Here is a 26,611-nt window from a genome sequence, read left to right as displayed (position 1 = left end):
CATTTTATAGATGTGGACACTGAGCTTCAGAGTACTTAAGTGACAATCATTGTCAAAAAAAAAAAAAAAAAACCTAGTGAGAGTCAGCATTAGCATTTGAACTCAGTTTCTGGACTCTACTTCAATCTCCTATCTAGGCTAGTTGTTCCTTTATGTTAACTCTTTCTAAGGTGTCACCACAATTATAACTGTGGTAAATTAGTCTTATGGCAATAAATAAAATGTAAAGTACTTAAAGAAAATAAAATATTGTATATGTAGTTATGTAAACATATATGTGCATGTGTGTATATGGCACATTTTCTATGTAATATAGTAACATTTTAGAAGAATAGAAAGAAAATATCTACTTTTTAAAATGGAAAAGTAAAATCAATGAAAAATGTTACTGAAATAAACTTAACTGATTTTAAAGGCATTAGGGACAAGAGATTTTGCTTCGAGACTATGAAAGCACTTATAAGGTAGCTAGTGGCTCAGTGGTAAGAATGCTAGGCCTAGAATCAAGAAAATCTGAGTTCACATTTGACTTCAAATATTTATTAGCTGTGGGACCCTGAATAAGTCAATTAATTTCTATTTGTCTCACTTTTCTCAGATGTAAAATGGGGATAATAGCACCTACTTACCCAAAGTTGTTAAGAGGATAAAATATTATTTTAAAAGTGCTTAGTACAGTACCTGGTGTTATAAAAATACCAATTATCATGTGTACTTCCTGATGTTTTTATTATTCCTCCAAGGTCTATAATCCCTTTTTTGGTTTATCAAAATTTCAACACAATTTTCATGACCTGGGCATTAACTGGAGGGAGCAGATGGGAAGTGAAAGGATAAATGAAAAGTCAATAGTGCATAGTCTCAGAAAAATCTGAGCTGACTGGGTATGTGAGGGGGCATGGTGTGCCCCAAGATAATCTGTAATTTAGTTCAGGGAAGTTGTGAATGCAGCTCATTCCATCCTGACTCAGTCAGGACTTATGGCTAGCATTTTCAATTGAGTAAAGCAAGTCAGCAATATTTTGCTTTACAATTATTTAAGCTAATCTTTGGCATGAGAGGCTGGCTGTGGGCCTAACAGAAAGAACTAAAGATGTGATGACTGATCTGAAACACCCTAGCTTAAGCTAAATGATAAAACACTTCGCAAAGGGAAAAGAATAGTGTCTGGGAAAGTGCAGGGGAGGGAGCTCTAGCAAATGACATTTACTCCCCTCAGAGGAGCCCACTTCTCTGCTGATGGATAGTGGGATCAGATAGCAAAAAAAAAAAAAAAAAATCATGAAGGTGGTTTCAGAGAGTCCATAAAAATATGATAGCCTTTTAACAAGAAAATAGCTTCCCCAATCCCCTTTTCAACTCAAAATGTGAATCGTTTGAGGGGATGTGTTCACATGTATTGGGCAGAGATTCCTGGAAATTATTTCATTTTTTGACTTCTCACTGTTAATTTTCAGTGTTAAACAAAAGGAAATATTTTGTTATTGGATTTATGGTTTGTATCTCATTTGTGGATAGAGAATTCTTTGGATTGAAACACAATTGAGGTTGAATATTTATTAGCTTCCACCAAAAAAACAAACAAATGTTGGCTCACACCCCTCCTTTCCTCTAACAAAAAGTACCTACACAGGTTTATTTAAAAAGGATAAAAAGTAATTTTCAGGGAGAGGATGCCAGCAGCTGGAGCAGACTAGGAAAGTCGTCTTGGTGATGGTAGCACTTGAACTAAGTCTTCAAAGAAATTAAGGTTTCCAAGAAGTAAAAAAGGGGAGGGAATATTTTAATTTAGGTCTCTAGATGGAGTGAAGGCCCAGAGTAGGGTTAGAGTAGAGATACCTACACTGTATGTGTAGGTCACTACGGAGTGACACCTTTGAGGAACAGAAAACAGAACTCTCTGCCTGGACCATAGATTGCATTAAAGGAGACTAAGTGCATATAACAGGGCTGGAAAATAGTGAGGTTATGAAACCTTTTAAGTTTTAAGGTTTTAAGTGTCAAAGTTTATATTTGATTCCAGAGGTAAGAAGGGATCTTAGTGAGTAGGGGAGGAAATGATCAGACCCTTGCTTTAAAGAAAAATCCTTTTGGCAGCTGTTGGGAGGCTGCATTGAAGAAGAGAATGATTTGAGGCAGAGATAAATAAGGACACTGTTTCAAGTTCAATAGGGGCCATGTGATTTGAGAAATGGGACAAATGTAGAAGAAAGAAAGAAATGACTTAAAAACTGGATGATATGTGTGATAAATTCCAAGATTGTGAACCTAGGAAACTGTATGATGGTGACACTCTCCTTCATTCAGAAGACCCATAGATTGGACAGAGAAGGAAATAGGGAGGTGGAGGGAACATGCTGAGTCCTAATGTGCATACTAGCTGTGTGAAGAGGGCTAGTTCTAGCTTAACTTGTCAATGATTTCAGTCCTCTTCATACTTTACAGGTACTCCAGGGAGTTTCCTCCCTGATAAAATCACAAGTCTGGATGAAATAATGTTACTTTTTATTTTTTTGGCCCTCATTTGGTTCCTCTCCCTCCTCCTCCTCTCCCCCGCAGGCCCCTAACCCACTCTGTGACCATGGTGGAACAACAATTTCCTTTGAAGGCACCGGAAGTGAGACAATCTGGTAAACCAGACAGTTCAAAATGTTCACTTGGCAATTGCTGCAGGAGCTCAGGAGATAGACTAGGGCTGGATATACAGTCCATCTGCGAGTCATTTGCAAAGATGGTCATTGAATTTATGGGAATAGTCGAGGTCACCATGTGGAAGTGTCTAAGGGAAAAGGGTCTGGGATGGACCGGAGAAAGACATGGGTGGTGGGATACGGCACGGGATTCAGCCCCCAAAACTCATGACTTGAAGAGTCTTTAGGATTCCAAGCCCCGAGGCCTCCCCCATACCTTAAGTTCTTAACATGTTCTCTTTATCAAGTTTTTCCTGCGTTTCGCGTGCGCTCCGTTTTTCCATATTTTGCTTGTTGACATTTAGGAAATCCAGAAAGCACGCTCTCAAACTTCTCAGCCAAGTTAGTGTGACCCAGGGACTGGGATTGCTCAGGGAGCTCTCCTTAGAGCTTTCTTTTGGACAGCTCCTACCCCGCTGCCTGCTCCCCGCCAGCCTCTGGTCTGGGCGCGGAGCTCTGTTTTCAGCTTTGCGCCTCGGAGCTCTCTCTTGTTTTCAGCTCTCTCTGCTTTGCACGGCTGAGAGCTCTCTCTGCTTTATAGATCTTTCTGCTTTGAGCCGCGGAGAGCTCTCTGTTTTCAGCCCTCCCTGCTTTGCGCCGCGGAGAGCTCTCTCTGCTTATAGATCTCTCTGGTTTGCGCCGTGGAGAGCTCTCTGTTTTCAGCTCTCTCTGGTTTGCGCCGCGGAGAGCTCTCTGCTTATAGATCTCTCTGGTTTGCGCCGCGGAGAGCTCTCTCTGCTTATAGATCTCTCTGGTTTGCGCCGTGGAGAGCTCTCTGTTTTCAGCTCTCTCTGGTTTGCGCCGCGGAGAGCTCTCTGCTTATAGATCTCTCTGGTTTGCGCCGCGGAGAGCTCTCTCTGCTTATAGATCTCTCTGGTTTGCGCCGTGGAGAGCTCTCTGTTTTCAGCTCTCTCTGGTTTGCGCCGGAGAGCTCTCTGTTATAGATCTCTCTGGTTTGCGCCGTGGAGAGCTCTCTCTGCTTATAGATCTCTCTGGTTTGCGCCGTGGAGAGCTCTCTGTTTTCAGCTCTCTCTGGTTCGCGTCACGGAGAGCCCTCCCTGCTTATAGATCTCTCTGGGTTTGCGCCGCGGAGAGCTCTCTGCTTATAGATCTCTCTGGTTTGCGCCGCGGAGAGCTCTCTCTGCTTATAGATCTCTCTGGTTTGCGCCGTGGAGAGCTCTCTGTTTTCAGCTCTCTCTGGTTCGCGTCACGGAGAGCCCTCCCTGCTTATAGATCTCTCTGGTTTGCGCCGTGGAGAGCTCTCTGTTTTCAGCTCTCTCTGGTTTGCGTCACGGAGAGCCCTCCCTGCTTATAGATCTCTCTGGTTTGCGCCGCGGAGAGCTCTCTCTGCTTGTAGATCTCCCTGCTTTGCGCCCCTGGCGCCTGGGTTTCACAGGCTGGACCGCTCAGGGCCCGGTGTTCTTGAGTCCCTTCGGCCCCATCAGGAAGCGGCGGTTAGCGCGCGTTCTCACTGGCAGTTGGAGTCGTACTCTATTGCTCCCTGGTTCGTTGAAGGAACTTGACTTCTTTTTTCCCCCTCCCCCTTCTTCTCTCTATGGAGCCTGCGTGGTCCCTGTCATCTGACTTCTGGCTTTTCAGAGAGCTTTCCTCAAACCCCAAGCCCAGCTCCCCAATTCCTTTGTCCTTCCCCACTGAGGCCCCAGGGCAGGCCCGAGGGGCCGGGGACCGCTTCCGTAAGATGGCCAGGATCGTAGCGCACATCTGCGGTCTGACCCTGACGCTGAAAAGGTAACAGCTCCGCTCTCCTGCGTCACCCAGCCCCAGAGCCTGGGACCCGAGAGGCTGCACCTTTCCCCACCTCTTCACTCCTTCGGATTGAGCCCCAGGGGCACTAGCGTGAAAGTGCGGTCCGCTGCCCTCAACGCTGATCTTCCAGAGCTCACGTGTCGGAGATCGAGTTAGGAAAGAGATAAAGAGCCCTTGGATGGTGCAAAGGGCTGCTAGCAAGTGCTTAGCTTGCAGATAATAGTTGGACAACTCCCTCAGACAGAAAGCATGTACCTCTGGGCCATTTATCCCTGCCCCTTGCCACCGATCCTTCTCACTACATGTGGAGCCAGACTTTGGAACTGGACAATCCAACAGCCCTCTTTTTTCCTCCCTCTCCCTCAGCCCTTTTAATTTCCTTAAAACTACTGGCTGGTTTTTGATCTTTATTATGTCTAGAAATGCACGAGAATCATATTAAAGCGTGCTGCACGTTCCAAAATACTTGATTCTAACGATCAGGTCCTGTATCCACTATAACTTAAAGACGTTTATCACATTGTCTCAGAGAAGAATCCAGCGCCTTCTAAGGAAGTTGTTGGTCCATAGGGATCATAGAGCAGAGTCAAGATAGAAAAAATATTCAAGGCCACTAATCCACAGGGGAAAGAAAAACCAAATGAGGGCCAAAATTTTTTTTAAAGCAACATTATTAATATTATTTTATCTAGACTTACGATTTTATCAATGAGGAAACTCCCTGGAGTACCTGTAATGCATGAAGAGTTGACCTAAATCACTGAGAGGTTGAGCAACTGCTTCTCTTCACACAGCTAGTATGTACAACTTTAGAAACAGGACTTGTCACCAGGTGTTTTCATCAAGGCCACCGGGTTTTTTTTTTTTCAATCTAGTCCACACTACTTTCTACCTTAATTTAGTTTTCTTTTTTCATGCCAAGCAAAATTTAAAGAACAACAGCTAACATTTATGTAATGCTTTAATGCTTGCAAAACACTTCACAAATATTATCTTTTGTCAGCACGTTTGGAGATACCCTGCTTTTCAGAGCTAAGGTCCAGCAAGCAGGTTTTCCCTTGTGTTTGACATTACACCCTGAGTTTGACTTTGTACCCTGGAATGACCTTATTCTCTGGCAAAGTGTCACTATGGAATTTAGCTCTCTTTATTCCCTAAGGCTATCCATCAAATGTTCACAATTCTTGTTCCTTGTCACTGACAGGTACTGCGCTCCTGTTCCCATCACAGACTCTGGTTCTGTGCCTCCTAGGGTAGATATGACTCTTCAGATTTGAGACAGTGGATTTTCCTTTGGGACACAAGAACATCTGCATCATCCCAGGAAATGTTAACCATGAGAACTATCTCAAGATCTAAAAATGATTGTATTGTGAGCCAACCCCTTTCACGTATACTAGTGAACAGTATACATTTTTGCAAATGTCATTTTCCCCACTCTGAAATTAATTAAACTTGTATTTGTGTCCTGACTCTCCTATCTCTGGCCTGCTTTGTGTGGCTCTGGCCACCCACAGGTTAGAGTCTGGTTCTGGTTCAGTTGATAGTTTCACTTGACAGGTTCTAGTCCATTTTACAGATGAGAAAATTGAGGCATAGAAGGTAAAGTGACTTGTCTAGGATCACATAGCTAGAAGTGTCTGAAGATGGTTTAAATTCAGGAACATCAATCTATCACATAACTACTTCATAAGAATAATACTGTAAACAGAAATTTCTATGACGCTTCTATGTTTTACAAAGCACTTGAGCTATAATATCATCTTTCTTTTTTTTAAATTTTGTCAATAGTTATTTTATTTTTTAATAGCTTTTTATTTACAAGTTATATGCATGGGTAATTTTACAGCATTGACAATTGCCAAACCTTTTGTTCCAATTTTTCCCCTCATTCCCCCTACTCCCTTCCCTTGATGGCAGGATGACCAGTAGATGTTAAATATATTAAAGTATAAATTAGATACACAATAAGTATACATGACCAAACCGTTATTTTGCTGTACAAAAAGAATCGGACTCTGAAATATTGTACAATTAGCCTGTGAAGGAAATCCAAAATGCAGGCAGGCAAAAATATAGGGATTGGGAATTCAATGTAATGGTTCTTAGTCATCTCCCAGAGTTCTTAAGCTGAGCGTAGCTGGTTCAGTTCATTACTGCTCCATTGGAACTGATTTGGTTCATCTCATTGCTGAAGATGGCCACATCCATCAGAATTGATCATCTTATAGTATTGTTGTTGAAGTATATAATGATCTCCTGGCCCTGCTCGTTTCACTCAGTATCAGTTCATATAAGTCTCTCCAGGCCTTTCTGAAATCATCCTCTTGGTCATTTCTTACTGAACAATAATATTCCATAATATTCCTATACCACAATTTATTCAGCCATTCTCCAATTGATGGGGATCTACTCAGTTTCCAGTTTCTGGCCACTATAAAGAGGGCTGCCACAAACATTTGTGCACATAAAGGTCCCTTTCCCTTCTTTATGATCTCTTTGGGATATAAGCTCAGTAGTAACATTGCTGGATCAAAGTGTATGCACAGTTTGATAACTTTTTGAGCATAGTTCCAAATTGCTCTCCAGAATGGTTGGATGTATTCACGATTCCACCAACAATGTATTAGTGTCCCAGTTTTTCCACATCCCCTCCAACATTCCACATTATTTTTCCCTGTCATTCTAGCCAGTCTGACCGGTATGTAGTGGTCTCTCAGAGTTGTTTGAATTTGCATTTCTCTGATTAATAATGACTTGGAACATCTTTTCATATGGCTAGAAATAGTTTCAATTTCTTCATCTGAGAATTGTCTGTTCATATCCTTTGACCATTTATCAATTGGAGAATGGTTTGATTTCTTGTAAATTAGAGTCAATTCTCTATATATTTTGGAAATGAGTCCTTTATCAGAATCTTTGACTGTATAATACCATCTTTCAAAACCCTGTGAGATAGGCACATCAGGAATTATTAGCCCTATTTTACAGATGGGAAAAATGGAGCTGAGGAGATACATAACCCGAGTAACACAGCCAATAACAGCTGGATGAATTCTTCATACCTAAATTTCATTGACTCTCAAATCCAGAACTCCTTTTTTCATTATATCACAGACATGGGGGAAAAGGAAAGAGAAGAAGTAGCCAACTAACTTGAACAGTGTCTTCTCCACTTTAAGATTATCCTATACACCAGGGGTCCTTAAACTACAGCCCATGGGCCAGATACAGCAGCTGAGGATGTTTATCCCCCTCACCCAGGGCTAGGAAGTTTATTTAAAGGCCCACAAAACAAAGTTTTTGTTTTTACTATAGTCCAGCCCTCCAACAGTCTGAGGGACAGTGAACTGGCCCCCTATTTAAAAAGTTTGAAGACCCCTGCCGAGTATACACTATCCCTACTTGACTCTTTGGCCTTTAGAAAGCTTAAATATAGTTAGGAGCATTTTCTCTTGCACTTGTGAAAGAGTACATGCATCTCCAGGGAGAAAGAATTTATCATGTACCCTCCAGCCTTCTGGTAATAAGTCTTTCAGGAGACTTGAGATAGATTGCCTCCATTGCAATTTGTGCAACTTTTCTAGCTTGATGAAATCTTATCAAGTTTGTGCTGTGCTTTGATAGTCTTGGAGAACCCAGAGTTATTTCAACACCACAATGAATTGTGGTCACAATTCCAGGATTGGAAAGAATACATTCGCTCACAAACCAGTGCATAGTTCAGGAGAGTAGTAAACACACCTCTTCCTGGATTATACCACCTCAGAAGAGTTGAAAACTTACAGGCCCCGGAATTACCTTTGGAAACAGTTGCACAGAAAACCTGAAGCTTTGGGACAGTGCTTCCCTCCAACTTGGGAAGCAGAGCCCCACTTTAGCATAGAGTTAAAAGACAAGAAATAGGCTGGGAAATGAGCAAAGGACAGAAAAAATTCTAACCATAGAAAGTTGCTATAGTGAAAATATCAGAATATAAACTCCAAAGAAGAAAGAAAGGCAAAATTCCTACATCCAAAGCCTCAAAAAATATGAATTGATTTTAGGCCATGAAAGAGCTCAGAAAGAATTTTGAAAATGAAGCAAGAGAGATAGAGGAAAAATTGGGAAGAAAAATGAAAGTGATATTACCAGCTTGGTAAAAGAGGCATAAAAAATACTGAAGACCTGGGTCTGCACTATATATTAGGGTCCTTATAGGTAGGTTTTCTAGCTCTACCCTGGAACTATTTTTTTTTTTTTACCTTGAGCTAAACTTTCAGCTCATAAAATGTTTTGCATATTCAGCAGATTTTTATTTGAGTTAAATTGGGCACCAATGTAGCATGGACTGTCCCCTTGTTATTTCTTGATATTACTATATGGCCCTACCTCCTTTTCTAGTTAGCTCTTAGATGAGAACTTTAAAATCACATATTTGTACAGTTCTATGTTGGTAATATGCCACAACCCGCTCATACACAACTGGAACCAGGACCAACGTCCCCTATTTCTCTTGTCCTTTCGTACTGAGAGAAATGAATTTACAGATAGAAACCGACCTGGATTTCTCCAGTCTGAACTCAGATCACTTAGGACTTTAATCACTGAACAAATGAAGCTTTAATAGCGGTTGCACCATTTGGATGTCCTGATCCTCTCTATTTCCCCTTGAAAAATCTAAACTTTTCTTCTTTGGGGTTTGTAATATTACTATTATTCAAAGTCATATGGTATCATTGGAAGATGTTAATAAGTTAGGATTTTGTTTCAGGAAAAAGTTTAGGAATCATTAAATCCACTGTGCAATTTTCCACTTGCAGTCAATCTCTCTTTGTTCCATTAAATTTGGGCCAGGTTTTTCCATCTAAAGTATTTTTTCGAGATAACTGTGTGTGTATATATACATTTGTTAGCTAGCTAGCTATCATCTATCTGTCTATCTACCTATCTACCAATGGACTATCAACCTCTATAAAGTCATCCATGCAACTACACATTATTGTTTGGCTCAGATGTTCTTTATCCACTTGATTTTTTTCTACATGAATAAGTCTGAATGCTTTTAAGTCATTATAGTTCTCATTTGGGAGGCTTTGTAACATCCCAGGGTTTGAAACAAATACTGAGTTTTATGTTAACTTTTGCAGATATTATAAAATTCTCATAATTTTTTCACTGTTTTTAGCAAAGGATATTGCCACATAAATTGTTTCTTTATGATAGTCCCTTATCTATGTTTATTATGATTACTGGAGATGAGCAATTTCCCTTGGAAAAAAATTATTCTTATAGCATAATGAAATTCACCTCTCTGAGGAGAAATTGTGAGCCAACCTTTCCATTTAACTGTACTTTCTTTATGTCTTTTGGCTTCATTTATAATAACGAATATAGTTAAATTAAACATATCAAATAAGTTGTATAAAATTTTTTGCATGTTATGGGAAGAGATATATTGACAAAAGTAGATGATATAAAAACAAAAAAAATCAATGAAAATTAAAAGCATAACTAATGTTTATAGATGGGCTAAAATTATATGATTTTAATGTTCTTTGTTACATTTACGTTTACTTATTTTGTTTTTCTTCTTTAGATATATTGGGAAAAGCCCAGCAGTACAGTGGGTGGTCTTCCATTTGAAGATGCAAAATAGAATTAAAAATGGAATGTTATTAAACATCTTAAGTGAAACTAAAATGAACATGGTTTGTACTTTTTTATGTTTGTATTATAATTAATACTATCTGATTTTAGAAATAGCAAAGTCTTTAACTTTTTTGGTGGAGGGATCTTTTTAAAATCATAGAATGTTTTAATATTGTCAATTTTGTTGAAAATATTTTTATATAAGTTCCTTATATTGTGAATCATTTCAAAATAATTATATCAATATATAACAGAATAAAATACAATTCAGACAATTACAACTGAATCTGCTTAATATTAAATAGAATGAAAATTCTAGCTTTTGTTTTTTATATTGTTTTTTAGTGAATGTGTAGACATAAGAAAAAACTTCACATTGCTATGTTTTTCATGTAATGCAGTTTTATTTTCAATTTATATTTCTGGACCTTAGTGGTTCATTGGATGGACCAATAGTATCAAACTCAAAGAAACAGTGGGACACTAAACTGTACATAAATGTTCTTATGGGCCACATATTTTACTTTAAAAACCTATAAGTTAATATTATGTTTATTATAATGGTATTTTTATTTATTTTGTTAAATACTTCTCAATTGTATTTTTATGTGCTTTGCACTTGATAATTTTATAGATAGCATAATTCATCTATAAAAACAGGGCTGTTGACACACATTTCAATCTTTCTTCTTAATATTTGAAAGAGCATTGTATCTTTCCTCAACCATTCATAGTATCCTGGGTTATGTATTTGATATTTCTCATGTAGACCACAATTGGAAAGAATTGGATTCTTCTTTAGCACATATGAAAAATGGATGAACACTATCAAACCATTTTAAACCAATTCAGATGTTAATTTATTGACTTTATTGTGATCTAGCAAATTCCTTGTGTCTGTCAAGACAACTAGGTTTCATTTACAGGAAAACAGGTATCTTAAGGATTTTCCCTCCAAAAAGGTTTTAAAGAAATATTTTTAAAAATCAGAACATCTGCTCTACTATTGGCTATAATTTCTTTCTGGTTTAGAGCAAAGCTAGCGTTTGTAAATACAAATTAATTGTGGTCCATGCAAACATACAACTTACATTTTTTGTATTACAGACCAAGGAGTCGGATATACTTAAGAGTCTGCTATCTATTTGCCCACATCAAAGATGTACAGAAGATCTCAGACAGGCAAGAAAACTTTTTTTGAAAAAATATAATTCCAATAATATCAAGTCATACTTCTATTATTCTAAAACACAGTCTAAAATTGTATTTATTTATATTTAGAACTATATATAGTACCTAATATGCTTGTTTTTAAGAGATAATTAATAAAAATAAAATTATTTAAGTCTATGAAAATATTTTTTAGCCCTTGTTTAAACTTGAATATGCTTAGACAAATTAGCTTTATTTTTCTAATCTGTTTTAATCTTATAAAAGCTTCAATTTATTTTATTTTATAATGAGCTAAAAAGTAAAAAGGATCATTGATTTTTAGGCATTTTAGAGTATACTAAGAATATGCTCTATTTCTGAATATCTTTATCCTTTTCCTGATCCTACTTTTCAGATCCTACTTTTCAGTTTGTCTGACTGACCCCATTAGAATGTAACACCTTGAAGGTGGAGACTCTTCTGCTTGTTATTTTAATCCCAGCAGTTGGCATGGTTTCTGGCACATAGTAAGAATTTAAAAGAGATTCATTGACTTGACTGGCATACTCCCACCTCTTTCTTTTCCAATCTTGGTGCCACAGAATCACACTAGTGGCCTAAACAAAAATCAACTCCTTCCCCTGATACTATTAGCCTTTTCCTCTTAACTTTGAACCTCAAACCTTCCCCTCCCACGTCCCTGTCGAAAAGGACTACTCTCTTTCACATTTACCCAGAGTTCCTTCTCTGAAAGGTCTGTTCTATCCTTAACAAATCTCCTTTTTCTCCTTTTCCTCCTGAATTTCCTTTTTTTTCCATCTTATGGCACTCATAAAAGATCTGCATCCCCTCAGAATCTGACTGTATCCCCCAGTATTAGATGTATCTTCTCTCATGCCTATGGATACCAGAAGGAGGAAAAGATGTATTCCTTTTCTCCAAGTGGTAATTCCAGACCCTTCCCCTGCCACTGTCACTCAGCAGCTCTTCCTTTCCTGAAATATACTACATCCAGACCCTGGTGGGAATTATCTACCAGCTCCTAAGACATTCTCCTTTGAGATACTCATAAAGCCCCAAGTAGAGTGCCCAATATATAGGAAGTACTATATAAATGCTTCTTTCTTTCCCTTCCTCCTTTCTCTGGGCTTCAGGTTCCTCAATTGTAAAATAAGTAGATTGTTTTTGCTGACCTTTACAATCCTTCCCAGCTCTGAATCTGTGGTCCAGTATCTCACTCCTATTAAAACTATGACATCTTTATGAAGTCTTATCTTCTCCAGCTCATCACCTTAGTTATGGCTTCAGTCCCCTCCTCAGTCTTGAAAGTATGGTAATCAACATTGTTGTTTTCTGTCTAGGGCAATTTTTTGTCTTCTCTTTGTGGCAATTAAGGCTATATTGGTACCCCTGAGATATTAAAACACTCATAAGAATTTATTGAATCCTCTCTTGAGTACTTATGCATAAGAATTACTGTCTGCAAAAAAGGAGGGAGCAATGGTAATTACAGTAAAAAAATACTGTAACCATCAAAATATTAAAATAATCACTGTGATGTCATAGAATTCTGAAGAGATTCTGCATTATCAAAGAAAGATTAAATTGTGCTAAATATAATTTTAGTATTGTATTTTTTCAGCTTTCATTTTTCTTTTAAAAATTCATTATCTATTTGTGATGTATGTTAACTATTAATGAGAAAGTTTAATTAGCTAGAACAATCCCTTCCCTTAATGAGCTGAAGTGTAGAGAGTTTCATGAAGTTATTAGATATGGAAGTTTTAATTATTTATCAGAAAAAAATTAACTTTGAATGATACTTTTTTTTGTTTTAACTCACATTTCAAAATTAACTATCATTTTGAGCTTTTAAAAATCCTTTGATAAGAAATTATGATATCATAAATAACTTTTAAATGCTTGATAAAGTAGCAAGTACTCAGGTTGATATAACGGAAACAGTTAACTTGATGGGGGTAGAAAGAAGCATTATCACCTTGTCATTGTAAATGTATTAGAGACCTCCATTGATTCAGCTTTGATATTAGACTATTTCTTTATTTACAGAACTGGACATATAACTTGAACCAATTAAACCATTACTAGGCTTATGACACAAAGTGATCAAAGAAAGAAGGGAAAGGACAACTATGTACAAAATATTTATAGTAATTCTTTTGTAAGGACAGACAACCATAAACTAAGGGGGTACTCATTAAATGGGGAATGACTGTATTATAATACATGAATATAAAGCAATTGTGCTCTAAGAAATTATAAAAGAGACCATTTAGAGAAATCTGGGAAGACTTTTATGAACTGATACAAAGGGAAGTTGGTGGACCCAAAGAGAAATTTACACAGTTACAAACATATTGTTGAGTCAAACTACTTCGAAAGACTTAAGAATTCTGATCAAAGTAATGGCTAATCACAACTGCAGAGAATCAGTAACAAAAAAAGTTGCCTATGACCTGACAGAGGTGATAGATTCAGCATGTAGAATATTGAAGACATATATTTTTGGGACATGGCCAATATGTGAGTTTGTTTAGTTTGACTGCATATCTAATACAAGGTGCTTTTTTTTCTTTTTTCTTTTTCAGTGAGAGAATAGATGGAAGGAAGGGAAAACAGATTTTTATTAGTTGGAAAAAATTAAATTAAAATAGACCATTTCTTCCTGTATTTCATATTTCTTCTTCCTCTATCCCTCAGAAAAATGCTTGTGAGACTTCCTTCTGAATTTTACATATTTTCATATCTTATGAGTCATATAGAGAAAAGGAAAATCCCTGGCCTCTCAGTTAGAACTAAGTTCCTATCTCATTTATTTCTCTTACTAGCTCTGTTATCTTTTTTCTAAATTAACAAGCATTTATTAAGACCCTTTTATTTGTCAGACATTGTACTAAGTGCCAGGAATACAAAGAAGGTTAAGAGACAGTCCCTGCTCTCAAGGAGTTTACAATTGAATGGAGATAGAATATAAATAACTACACACAAGTAAGATATATACAAGATTTATTAGAGATAAGCAACAGAGGGAAGGCACTGGCATTAAAGGAAGACTGGAATTTTAGCTGACATTTGAAAGACTCCAGAATGTTAAGAGGCAGAGATGAGGAAGGAGGGAGTTCCAAGAATGAGGGACAGCGGGTAAAAATGCCTGGAGTCGGGAGACAGTGTGTCTGGTGCAATGGACAGCAAGGATGCTAATGTCTCACTAGAGCTCAGAGTATGTGTCTGTTGGGTTTGGACGTGAGGGAGATGTAAGGAATAAGAAGACTGAAAAGGTCAGAAAGGGAGAAAAGAGTGGTCAACAAGATTGAAAATTGCAAAAAGATCACTGAGGATTGAGAAAAGTCCATTAAAATTATTGGTAACTTTGAAGAGAACAATTTCACTTGAGTCATAAAATGGGGAGCCATTTCTAAGTCCTTTCTAAGAGTTTAGCCAGGAAAAGGATGATATATAGGATAATAAGTTGCAGAGATAGATGAATCATGTGAAAGTTTTTTAGAAGAGGGGGGAGATATCTAGTAGTAGAGAAGCAACCAAAAGAGGAAAAAATTGCAGATAAGCGACAATAAGAATAGATGATGTAGTTGCTAGAGGAGGTACAGGATGGAATTGGGATGACATGTACATGAAGAGGGAGTTTGCCTTGGCAAGGAGAAGAGCCATCTTTTCACATCAAACAGAAGTGAAGGAAAAGAAAGTGACAGAAGGTGTCTTAGTGCCTTGAAGATAATGGGGAGGGAGAACAGGGGCTCTCAGAAAATTCAATTTATTTTTAGTGATATATGAACCATTTTCTTTTTTATTCTGTGAAAATGGGGTCAAAATACTTGTATTTTATACTTCACAAGATTCCTGTTAATAACAAATAAAGCAATATGTGAATGTGTATTATTGCATTATTAATTGTAAAACACTTTGTAATAATGTAAGCTATAAGATCAATCTAGATATTGGGTTGTACTTTTTAAAAACATCTACCAAAGGACAGGAGGGCTCAACAAGTGCTGAATTTAGATTTTAGAGGTACATTTGCCAAAGCAGAAGGGCAAAAATTGAAACTGACTGCTTATAGTCCTTGTTTAAATTATATATATATATATATGTATATAATATATATATTTTTTTAAAGATTCAAGAACATCTAAAGAAGAATAGCTCATTTGAGCATTTGCCAAATGAAGTCCAACTCCAGCTTTGCCAAATTGTAATCTATCAAGAGTAAGTAACACACGGGGCTTTTCCATTTGGGTTTCAGCTATTTATTTCCTATGAAAGAGGTTGCAGATGTTGGATACGGTTTAATAAAAATAGAACATTTTTCATGTGGCAAAGATAAAGAACATATTAAAAATAGAATAGATCAGAAGAATTGGATATTTTTCTGAGTATGCTTTGAACTCAGTCCAGACCACTGAGAGGTAATAAAAGCTACAATTATATCTTAGGATAATTTCAGACAAAATAAAAAATCCATTGAAGTACCACAACATGTTGTACATATCAAAAGTGCAGAAATGATTCATTTATTTTTCATTTTCAAGGTCATGATATGCCATATTTAGATCAGAATTCCTGAATTTTATAATAAAGATTGATAGTAGAGAAGAGATTTCCACTTGAAAAAGTTCAAATAATGATAGACTTCAAACATAGAATGTGTTGGAGCACCTAGATGGTGCACTGAATAGAGTATTGGCTCTGGAGTCAGGAGGATCTGAGTTGAAATCCCCCCTCAGACACTTAACACTTACCAGCTGTGTGACTCTGGACAATTCACTTAATCCCAACTGACTTGTAAAACCCCCCAAACAAAGACATAATTCACATTTCTGGTTCTTGAAGGTTTGCAAAGAACTTTCCTTGCAACTCAGTGAGATCAATATCACAATTAGAAAATATTGATCTTTAGATATTGGATAGAAACTAAAACTGTATTAAAACCCAATTTAATTTAATGCAGATCAGCATTTATATTTATTATAAAATTGACCTTCTCCTAGGAAAACAGCACAAATTGAAAGTAAGCCCATCAACCAGAAAGCCTTACAGCCACATAGGTATTATTAGCTGTTAGAGTCAAGATTCAAGCCCAAATTCTCAATTCAGTCCACTACTCTTTCAACTCCCCTGTTCTTTTTATAATCAGACCTATGATTTTACTGATAGTAGAAGTTTCCCTGTATATCAATGATGGAACTTCATCCTGAATAGTCCTGGCTTTATCTGCTATCCTATACTCCATGCTTCTAAGAGATCTTTATATATAATATATATATTTATATATGTATAAGATAAATATAAATTATATACATATTACACATATACACTATTAGGATACATTTTCATCTTTAACTGTAACATTTTCTGTTCCTAACAAAAGGGACAATAGTTTCTCCTGTCTTTATGTCAGAGTAGTCGAGTTCATGGTTGAGAAGAACACAATTTTCAAATAAAAAGGAAGTCCCTATCAAATTGAATAAAGCAGTGTAGTAGAGCAAATAGAGGGCCTACAGGAAGTCAGAAAGATCCCACTTAAGACATTTATGGCTTTTCTGCCAAGGGCTAGTCACTTAACCTCTCAGTGTCCCAATCAGATCCAAGACTCTAAGATGATAGGGTCTGGATCCTCATGTTCCTCCCTACAAAAATATACACAAAAAATTCTGAAACTCTAAAATTAAAAATCTAGGCATTAAAAGTAGAATATTTAATATGTACATTCTTTCACATTACTTACAAGGCTTCTGAAAAATAATCCTTGAGTTGCAACTCCAGGATAATATATAATTATTGCACATGAATATTTTAAGTATTCAATTCATAGATAGTATTTTCAATTTTAATGCTTTCAGAGAAATGGGTTGCTTTGGCACTATTGTGCCAAGAGGAGAAGTAGGCTATTGAGCAAGTGATGATGAACTTAGGGATGTGTAGAAACCATAATGGGCATCTGGCAGTCAACGTGATGAGCTGGCTTAGAATGGCTGGCCCAGATTCATGATTAGCTGTGTAGAAGAGAGAAAAAAGGATAACAGATCACTTGTGACCTTTCTGAGATGATAGATGTCTCTGTTATCAGAACATCAGACTTTCTCTCAGAGCACTTACCATCCATCTTCTTTGCTATCCTTATGTGTGCAACTTAATGAAACACAGGAATCTTTTATTTGGATTTTTCAGTAAGCTGCTGCTTGAGGTGATTTCCAAGATAATTTATAAGCAATAACAAAATTAAGTCTTGTTTGTCCTGCTTTTACCTGACATTAACCTAGCACATAACCTATTCTGATGATGAGGTTGGGATGCAGTTAAAATCAAACCTTGATTTGCAGTTTGTTTACTGATTTCCAAAGTGTAAGTTAATAGTGAAAATTTCATAATTGGCTCTGGGGACCTGTTTGAGGCATTTCCAGCACACCCTGCCACACATAGCATAACTCCACCCTCAAGATACCAGCAAACTGATGAGGATAATTTTCACCAGGACCCAGACAGAATGCTGCTTTGGATGGTGGCTTACTTTGTAGCAGAAAGTTTGATGTTGGTCAGACAGCTAACTTGGATACTCACTTTTACTCTGTGCCTTCATAACCCTTCCACCTTATCCTACTCCAAGTTATAAATGCATACTCCCTTCTGAAATTACTTTTCTTTATCTACTCTCTCTCTCCTCTGTCTCTCTCTGTCTCTCTCTGTCTCTCTCTGTCTCTCTCTCTCTGTCTCTCTCTCTCTCTCTCTCTCTCTCTCTCTTTCTGTTTCTCTCTGTCTCTGTCTCTCGTGTGTCTCTCTGTCTCTTTTTCTTTCTCTCTCAGTCTGTCTCTCTATCTATCTGTTATATCGCCTGAGGAAAATGTAAATTCCTCAAGACTAAGGACTGTGCTGTTTTTGATTTGTACACCCAGATACAGTAATAGTTGTGGTAGGAGTAGGAGCAGTCTTGCAATAGCAAATGCTTAATGTTTGTTGAATTTTTACACAGAACTTGCTTCTCTCTTGAGGCAAACAACAGAATGGTCTCTGGCTTTGATGCTCTTGGTTGTGTCCTAAATTAAGACATCTTTCATTACTCCTTCCTTTACTGAAGATTAAAGAATTGACTAAACTGCACTCCATAAGACTTGGGAAGCTGTTGCTGCCAGCAGAACTGCCAACCACCGGCTGAGGTGAAGCAGGAGTATTCCTAGGAACATACCCCCAAGGAGCCCCAGGCTACCAGCCTTGTCTACCAGCCATTGTCCAAGGAAGCATCCCAGTGGGGACACTCCCCACTCCTTAGCAGTCACAGTACTGAAGATTTAGACATGAAAGCTCCCCCACTGAAGTCCTTGGCACTGTTAAATGGTTCTGTATATAGTCTCATTAGTCAAAGTCAAAGTAAAGAATGATGTATACAGGACAGCCATCAAGACAAATAATCCATGGAAATATCTACATGGTTTAGGTGAGGAGAAATTGCAAAGTTTGAGGTGATTGAATGAAAGAGGGCTATCAAAGGAGTTAATGTGACTATTCCAATTAGAGTTCCAGTAGAAGAAAGTTGCTATGCTATAAACTGGACATTATTTCCAATATGGCCATTATAGCAAAGTATTGTATTGTATTGTATTACAATGTGTCTAGGGGAAAGAGGAAACGAGGAGGAAGAAGTGATTGAAAGCCATGAAGGATTCTATTCCCCGCCTTGCTCAGGCTCATATTCTGCATACTTGCTTACCTCTCACTTAAATGAAATTTTGGCTCCCCTCTTCTTTTAGAGAGAGAAGGAAACTTTTTAAATTTAAATTAATTTTTTTTTTTTGCTGAGGCAATTGGGGTTAAGTGACTTGCCCAGGGTCACACAGCCAGGAAGTATTAAGTGTCTGAGATCAGATTTGAACTCAGGTCCTCCTGACCTCAGGGCTAGTACTCTATCCATTGTGCCACCTAGCTGCCCCAGGAGACTTATTTTTAGACACATTATAACCTTCTATTCTTGTGTCTGAATAAAGCAAAGATTTTTTGGTTCATCCTATAAACCTTCATCCCAACTGCATTTTAGTGTGTTGAATGAAGTAGGTTTCCAGCTGTGTGCAGGCAATCCTGAGTTCTTCGAAGCTGTGGAAGGGAGCACGGACCCTGCAGAGTCCCACCTGCTCCAAAGATTTTGAGTATAGATCTGATAATGACCTATAGGTCAATAAAATTGTCCATAGCATCCAGACAGAGAAGTCTTGCCAATAGGTTCAGTGAGGGTCAGGAAATGCAGAGTTTACAATACATATAGATCAAATCAGACATACAAGCTTAGTTACATCACTGTTCTGGTTTCTGATATAGGGCTGTCAAAGAGATCATGCAAAATGGGCCATCTTATGGGAATATGCTATCCCATAGCCATCAAAACGAAGCCCAGAAACTGTCACAGTTGTCTGGTTCCAGATGATCTTAATTATTCACATGACAGTAAAGTCCCAGGGTTTTAATATAGACAGAAAAAAACCCCAAGAAATTTTAGGATACCATAGTAACCCAACCATTCCAATAAACAGTTGCAGGTGCACACTGAAAATTGTTCTGTTCCTCTGTGGAGGATAAATATTCAATACAGTCAGCTGTCATATTTTCCCACAAGGATCATTGCCATATTTCATATCATTAAAACAACAGTGATTATCTAATGATCTTTCCAGAAGGACTGAGATCTGAATGATAGAAAACCTTTGTTTGGATTTCAGTGCTATAGAGCAGCACAAAAGTCTTTTAGGAAAGACTGCTTTATACTACTAGGAAAACACTTCCAAGGCACTCATAGAATTAACAGAACTCAGCTACAGAGACTTGCCAGCAGATTTCTCAGTGGATTTCATAATTCATTTCAAGGATTCATAAGCTCACAGATAGGTAACAGTAATAGAAAAAAAAAGCAATGGAGCAATGAAGTTGTGATAAAAGAATACCATATAGGTGCAGCTCTAGAAAGTACTGTCCAGTGGTCCTATGATTGTGGGGCAGTAATTAAGAGAAGGGGGAAGGAGATGAAGAAGGACACTATGTAAGGGCCATGGTGCTAAGTGTTTTACAGATCTTGTCTCATTGATCCTTACCAGTTCTGGGAGTGGGCACTTATTATCCCCATTTTATAGTTGAAAAATTGAGACAAACAGAAGTGACTTGTTCAGGGTCACCCAGCTAGTAAATTTCATAGACCGAATTTAAATTCAGATATTCCTGACTCCAGGCCCAGTGCTTTATCTACTCTGTATATGTACTTCTGTATATTCAATAACAGGAATCAATTTGAGGAATTGTAATGAAGGCATTTCTGAAGGTTCATCTCAAATTTCTCTATCCAGACTTTTAGGAAAACTTAAAACAAAAACTAGAAAATGTTGCACATGCTATTTTGTGTCTTAGCCCCCTTTTTTTATTGTGAATCATTCTGTGTGAGGTGCGAAGAAGCTGAAAGCTGTGGTCTTGACATTATGATTAAGTCATGGGAGGGGGACAATCTAATAAGGTCCTTAATGCACATGACCCACAAATCATTGCCATATTGATCAACTCTGAAAGCTTCATCTTAGCTTTATTTGATGACATCAAAACCATTAGAAGCATCCCCTGCAGAGCCATCCAAAGTTGATCTTTGGCTATTCTTCATAATGATTCATCAGCCACAAAATAGTTCAGAGGATCATAAGATTTAGACCCAGAGGAAATCAGATCTTCTAGTTAAATCCTCACACTATACAGATAAGGAGGCCCAGAGAAAGTAGCTTGTCCATTAGGTAGTCAAGTAGCCAAGGCAGGAAGAAGGAAGCAACATAAGTCTCCTCTGACCTTTGGAAACTGCTGAAGGAGGAACACCTACACTCAAAAAGGGTATTTGTTGGTTAAAACAACCAAAGGATATCATTTCCTCTGAATTTCTAAGTATTTTTATAATTTTTAAATTTGTTTACTTGATAGTGAAGTGCTTCTTGAACTAAAGTTGTTCCACAGTGACAAGGGTCTACCATGTTGATGAAGTTCTGATCATTCTGTGACTGATCTTAAAAAAAAATAACAAAAATCATACTCTCTTCCCTGCTTTTTTAGCATCTCCTCCTCCTGCCACTCAGGCCTGTACTTCATTCTCATATTTTGAAAGCAGAGTCTATACCCTTTCCCTATTGCAGACAGACAATCTGCAACCATGATCGTGGGATATTATTCTGAATTAGAAGAACTAATTAATCAATATTGTTTTGATGATAAGAATGAGTTAGATGATATTTAAGACTAAGTATTCCCATGATTGTCTTGAAAATTGCTGTCTATTAATATAGATGATGAAAATTCCAGAATCATCACATTTTGATCCTGTGGTCTTTGTGGTCCATTCCCACAAAAGATAGTGAAAGTAACATTGTAAAGGTTTCTTTCATCTTACATTGGCAAAGAGAATGACTGTACCTTGATAAACTACTTGAGGGCAGGAGCTGTTTTTATTTTGTCTTTTCATTTTTGGTGTCTGGCACATAGTAGGCTCTTAATAAACGTGTACTAATTTGTAGTCATATTATTTAAGATAAGGCATTCTTTGATCTATCCAGTTTATCTTGTATAATACCTTCTATTTATATTTATTTAATGCAAATTCTGGGATTTCTTTCCCAACCCCTAGTAATGGAAGGCATAGAAGCTGCTTACCAGCTGTAGTTTTTATTGAACACTTCCCTTTGCCATCAACCATGGCAGCCAAAGAAGCATCTTTTGATTAGCTTGATTTTACTTGATTGTGACCAATCAAGACCACTCTTGAGGAGGTATTTGCAGCTTTATTTCCACAAATCTGATAGGCAAGATAATTATTAAGAGTTGCATCTCGAGAGAATCCCCATTGATAATGATTTAGAACTGTCAAAAAGATCTGTCAAGGAGCTTACTGAGGTACAGTCATTTTATTTGCCAGGTTAAAAGTAGGAAAAAGATTTTCACAATATAATTTTGAGCATCATCTGTAAAAATGATTCTGCCACTTGCTATCTCTTTGACATTGGGCAAATTTCTCTGGGTCTGAGTTTCTCATCTGTCAAATAGGACCTTTTATATCGATAAACCTATGAACCTATGGTTTACAACCAGCTTCTAATTCTATCTGCTGTCTCTGTTCAATAGCGTGCTTGTGGCTCAGTTTCTGTATCTTCCTTCTCCTGTGCCTGTTGTGTAAGCATGTCATATGTGACATGAGCTCTAGGATTGGCAGATCCAGGGATTGGAATATCTCATTATCTCTAGATCTATTTGTTGATTCTACATAGCTCCTTCCTAATAGATCTGCCCTCCCCCCCACCCCCAATTCATCATCTTGCACAAGATGATGGCTACTACTACTGTCCTCCGTGTAAACTCTTCAAGGAAGGAAATGTTTTTCATTTTTGTCTCTGTATCATCAATACCTAGCATGGTACCTCATACATAGAAAGGATTTTAAAAAATGCTTTTTGGATTGAATAATAATAGCTTTTGCATTCTAACTTGAAATTTGTGATTTTACGATGGGATTCACTTTGATGTTTTTCTTCTTTTGGGGGACAGGTATGAAGCTAAAAGTGTAATTATAAAGAAAGGACACTGGCCAATGGAATGCTACTTAGTACTTTCTGGAAAATTAGCAGCTATATCAAGTTTAACAGCTGAAAATTCCAAGTCAGAAATTTTAAGTGAATTTGAAGAAGGAGATTTTGTAGGGGTAAATATATACCAAAAAATTTTAAATTTAATTAATTTTAAGAATGTTTTTGTGCTTATATTGAAATGATTAATAAGGAGAATTGTGGCATATTTTTCCAAATACTGGAAAACTTTAAAACTGAAATGCTTTTTATTTTTAAATTTTATTATTTATTTTTCATATATTTTTTAAAAATTTGAGTTCCAAATTCTCTCTCCTTTTAGCCCCTCTTTCACCTACTGAGAAGGCTAGAAATTGAAATGATGTTAAAGAGCAACTAAAAGAGCTCTAAAATTTTAGGGGAGGATGTCAGAATAAAGTGCATTTAATTATCTTTTTTATCATCAGTTGCCTGATTTTACTTTTTAAATTATCAAGCATTCATTTTTTCTCTTCCAAAACCTCCCCTCCCACTCAATGAAAAAACATTAAGAAATAGAGAACTCCTGTGTTATATAAGCATAGTAAGCAAAACATTATTATATTGGCTAGGTTTAAAAATTAATTTCTTGGTCAACATATCTCTGTCATGAAATGGGTTGCATTCTTTTTATTGATTATTTAATTGATCAGAGTTTTTGAGTCTTTTAAGATTGTTTATTTTTATAATAATGTTATAATACAATTGTTCTGGTTTTACTCATTTCACTCTGCATCAGTTCACACAATGTCTTTGAAATAATTTTTTTCCTCATTTCTTACAGCACAAAAATATTTTATATATTACAGTTTTTTCAACCATACTCCAAATACAACTGGGTCCTAGGTCTACTCCCACCCTCTTCAAATGAATCTGCCTCTGAAAATTGCTTCCCCCATGATGTGCTCTGTAATGTTTGCCCTAGGTTATTTTTTGGTGCTTACTTACCCCAGACTCTGGAATTGTTAGTTATGTTTCTGGCTGCTCTGATTTTTAAATCCATAGGATATTTAAAGACCTCAGAGATTTATAGGAAAACATGAACAAGTAAACAGGATGAAAAAGCATGGTGGATTGCATTGTTTAAATGTATACTCACATCACTAAGATAATGGAGCCTATGAATTGTGAAAGCATACTCCAGTCTAAAGATTCCTAAAAATTAATACTTCTCTTTCTATAAAATAGATTAATGCTAATCAGCACATTTGATTGATTGGCAAAGGAAACTAGGCCAGTGACATAAATCTCTTGCTTCATCAATTATTTAACTTCATAATTCTATTAAAATTACTTTAAAATTAGTTCTCCCAATGAGAGTGATTTTAAAAGTTCTATGTCCAATAGAATCATAGGATTTTAGAGCTAGGTAAAACCTAAGAGACCATCTATGCCAATTCTTTTATTTTGTAGATGAGAAAATCAAGGTTCAAAGCTTCCATTGTAAAAGTAAAATTATTACTGGAAAACAGGTTCTAAAAGAATGTGTGGTGCTTTTTTTTTTTTTTAGGAAACTTGTCTATTGACTAACACCCACCGACCTACTACAATTGTATGCAAATCAGATGCAGAACTTCTCATGATAAGTAAGAAGGTAAGTACAGTGAGAAAATTGAAGTTTATAAATATATATATATATTTAAAAAAATACTGTCCATTTACTCTTTAAATTACAAATTGTAGGAAGTCAAATGGAGAACAAACCTTAATTAAAATATCCCCCACGAGGGTCATTACTCATCAATCAGAGTTCTTGAGGATGGGGTTAGATAATATCAATAAGGAGTCATTTAAGAGTGAAGCAACAAGCCATTGATTTTTGGCTGACCTGAATGACCAATCCTGATGAGCTCTTGCCAATTAGTGACACTCAAATATTTTCTGGGGGTATAAAGATAGCATATATAGGATGACTCTTCATTGCTCCAGCTCACTATTACTTCTTGTATCCTGTGGAGTGGAAGGTATCCCAAGTAAGGACAGCATTCTCCTTCTTAAACTCTTAACACCATAGCTTGTCATCAGAATTACCATGCACTCCTGATGGGATACAAATAGTAATTTAAGAATAAAGCATTTGGCCAAGTTCTAATAAAAAAAGAAGCAAAATGGCAGAAAACATTTTGAAAAGTATTTTGAAATAATTTTTCAAATTACTGATGAATCAAAGTATATGAGATTTTAAAAGTATACCTGCTAGCTGATTTTGATACATTCATATCACAACTAGGTGTTTCTCAAACTCTCCATCTCCTATATCCCTCATTCACAGTAAGTCTGAGCAAATTTTCTCATCATCTATTTCAAAACCTTTAATATCCTTTAAGATTGTGCTCAGACATAATACTAGATTCCCAGAAGCAGTCTTTCCATTTCCTCTTTCTGTTGTCGTTTCCTTGCATTTACTTATTTGTATTCATTTTGTGTTCTCTAGCACACTGCAAGATCCTCAAGTGCTGTGCTAGCACAGTGTCTTGCATCTACAGCAAATGGCTAATAAATGTTGAGTTAAATGGAATCTGTCCACATTAGTCCTCTCCACATTCCCCCTCTCTCAAGATTGCAACCTCGTTGAGGGCAGGGACTATTTTCGTTTTGTATTCTCAGTGTTTGCACAGTCCCTTGCATGGAGTAAAATGCTTAATGAATATGTCAGCTTAAATTCAGTTGAATTAAGCTAAACTTTAAATATACAAAACATTGTCTTAGTTACTGGGTTTTGTCTGCTCCCAGATGAAAGTAATTGTTGGTGGGCAGTAACAGAGTAAGGGATTTTGGAACAAATTCAAGAAAAGGGAAATTTATTTTAAAATTTGTTGAGGCGCATCTCTCTCTCTGTCTCAGTCTCTCTGTCTCTGTCTCTCTCTCGGTCTCTGTCTCTCTGTCTCTTTCTGTGTCTCTCTCTCTGTCTCTCTCTGTCTCTGTTTGTCTGTCTGTCTCTCCCCTTCCCCCACCCCACCTCGTGGTTATCAGCCTATTCAAAATGGTAGCAGTTATGATAGTGCTAATTTTGATAAGTTTTCAGGTATATAAAGCTAAGGATTAATGTAGACAGATTCAATTTAGCTCAAAATTTATTAGGTATTTACTATAGATGCAAGGCATTGTGCTAATACAGCTCTTGAAGATCTTACAGTCTGCTAGAAAATACAAAATGTGCGCAGATAAGTACAAGGTAATTTGACAACAGAAAGAGGAAATGGAAAGACTAAAGGCTTCCTGGAAGACAGTGATAGTGTTAGAACTTTGACAGAGTTTTTGTATATATTGACTGGAAAACTAAGACTATGGAAAGATATCATAATAATCATCCTTGGATATCAACTTTAATTGGTTAATATGATCTTTTGGGTGCAGCAGCAAGTTGGATTGTGTCTTTAATGTTTTCATTAGTAAAATCATATGGGTTTCATTTGTTGAATCATTTGACAACGCCAAGTTTGCCCCCAGGTCTTCAGTCCTGCAAAAGAAATTGTCAAATCTTCATTCCCAGGATTGCTTATCTGGACTGTGGCTGTGGAGGATTGAGCTGACCCTATGCATTTAATAGCCAAATCTGTGGTCAATCAGATGATGGTGCTGTTCCCCTTAAGTCAAGAGATTAGTATGTTCTCAGGCGAGTCCTGTCCCCCAATTCACAAGAGTACTGTTCAGTTCCTTATCCTAATTCTAATTATTCATCCCAGAATATTATTCAATTTGGCCCCTCAAAGTCTTCACGATGGCCAGATC

General features: G+C 37.0%; 1 protein-coding gene across 2 annotated transcripts in view; it reads left to right on the top strand.

Moving 5' to 3' along the window:
- LOC111721368 (cyclic nucleotide-binding domain-containing protein 2-like) overlaps nucleotides 1–26,611 on the top strand; it is a 107,817-nt gene that overhangs the window by 26,687 nt on the left and 54,519 nt on the right. The window contains exons 1-6 of one of the 2 annotated variants that reach the window (XM_031941560.1): nucleotides 3,641–4,439; nucleotides 10,036–10,147; nucleotides 11,196–11,270; nucleotides 15,397–15,485; nucleotides 22,824–22,977; nucleotides 24,390–24,473. In XM_031941560.1, the coding sequence (XP_031797420.1) occupies nucleotides 4,246–4,439; nucleotides 10,036–10,147; nucleotides 11,196–11,270; nucleotides 15,397–15,485; nucleotides 22,824–22,977; nucleotides 24,390–24,473 (708 nt within the window). In that variant the 5' untranslated portion in view covers nucleotides 3,641–4,245. Of the gene's footprint in view, nucleotides 1–3,640; nucleotides 4,440–10,035; nucleotides 10,148–11,195; nucleotides 11,271–15,396; nucleotides 15,486–22,823; nucleotides 22,978–24,389; nucleotides 24,474–26,611 lie in introns of those variants that run through there. The other variant, XM_031941559.1, reaches the window with a different exon arrangement.

The sequence above is a fragment of the Sarcophilus harrisii genome, chromosome 6 (genome assembly GCF_902635505.1).
Source record: "Sarcophilus harrisii chromosome 6, mSarHar1.11, whole genome shotgun sequence".
NCBI classification, from domain to species: domain Eukaryota; kingdom Metazoa; phylum Chordata; class Mammalia; order Dasyuromorphia; family Dasyuridae; genus Sarcophilus; species Sarcophilus harrisii.
The sequence above is the reverse complement of the archived record's forward strand: the minus strand, read 5'-3'. Positions and strand labels throughout refer to the sequence as shown.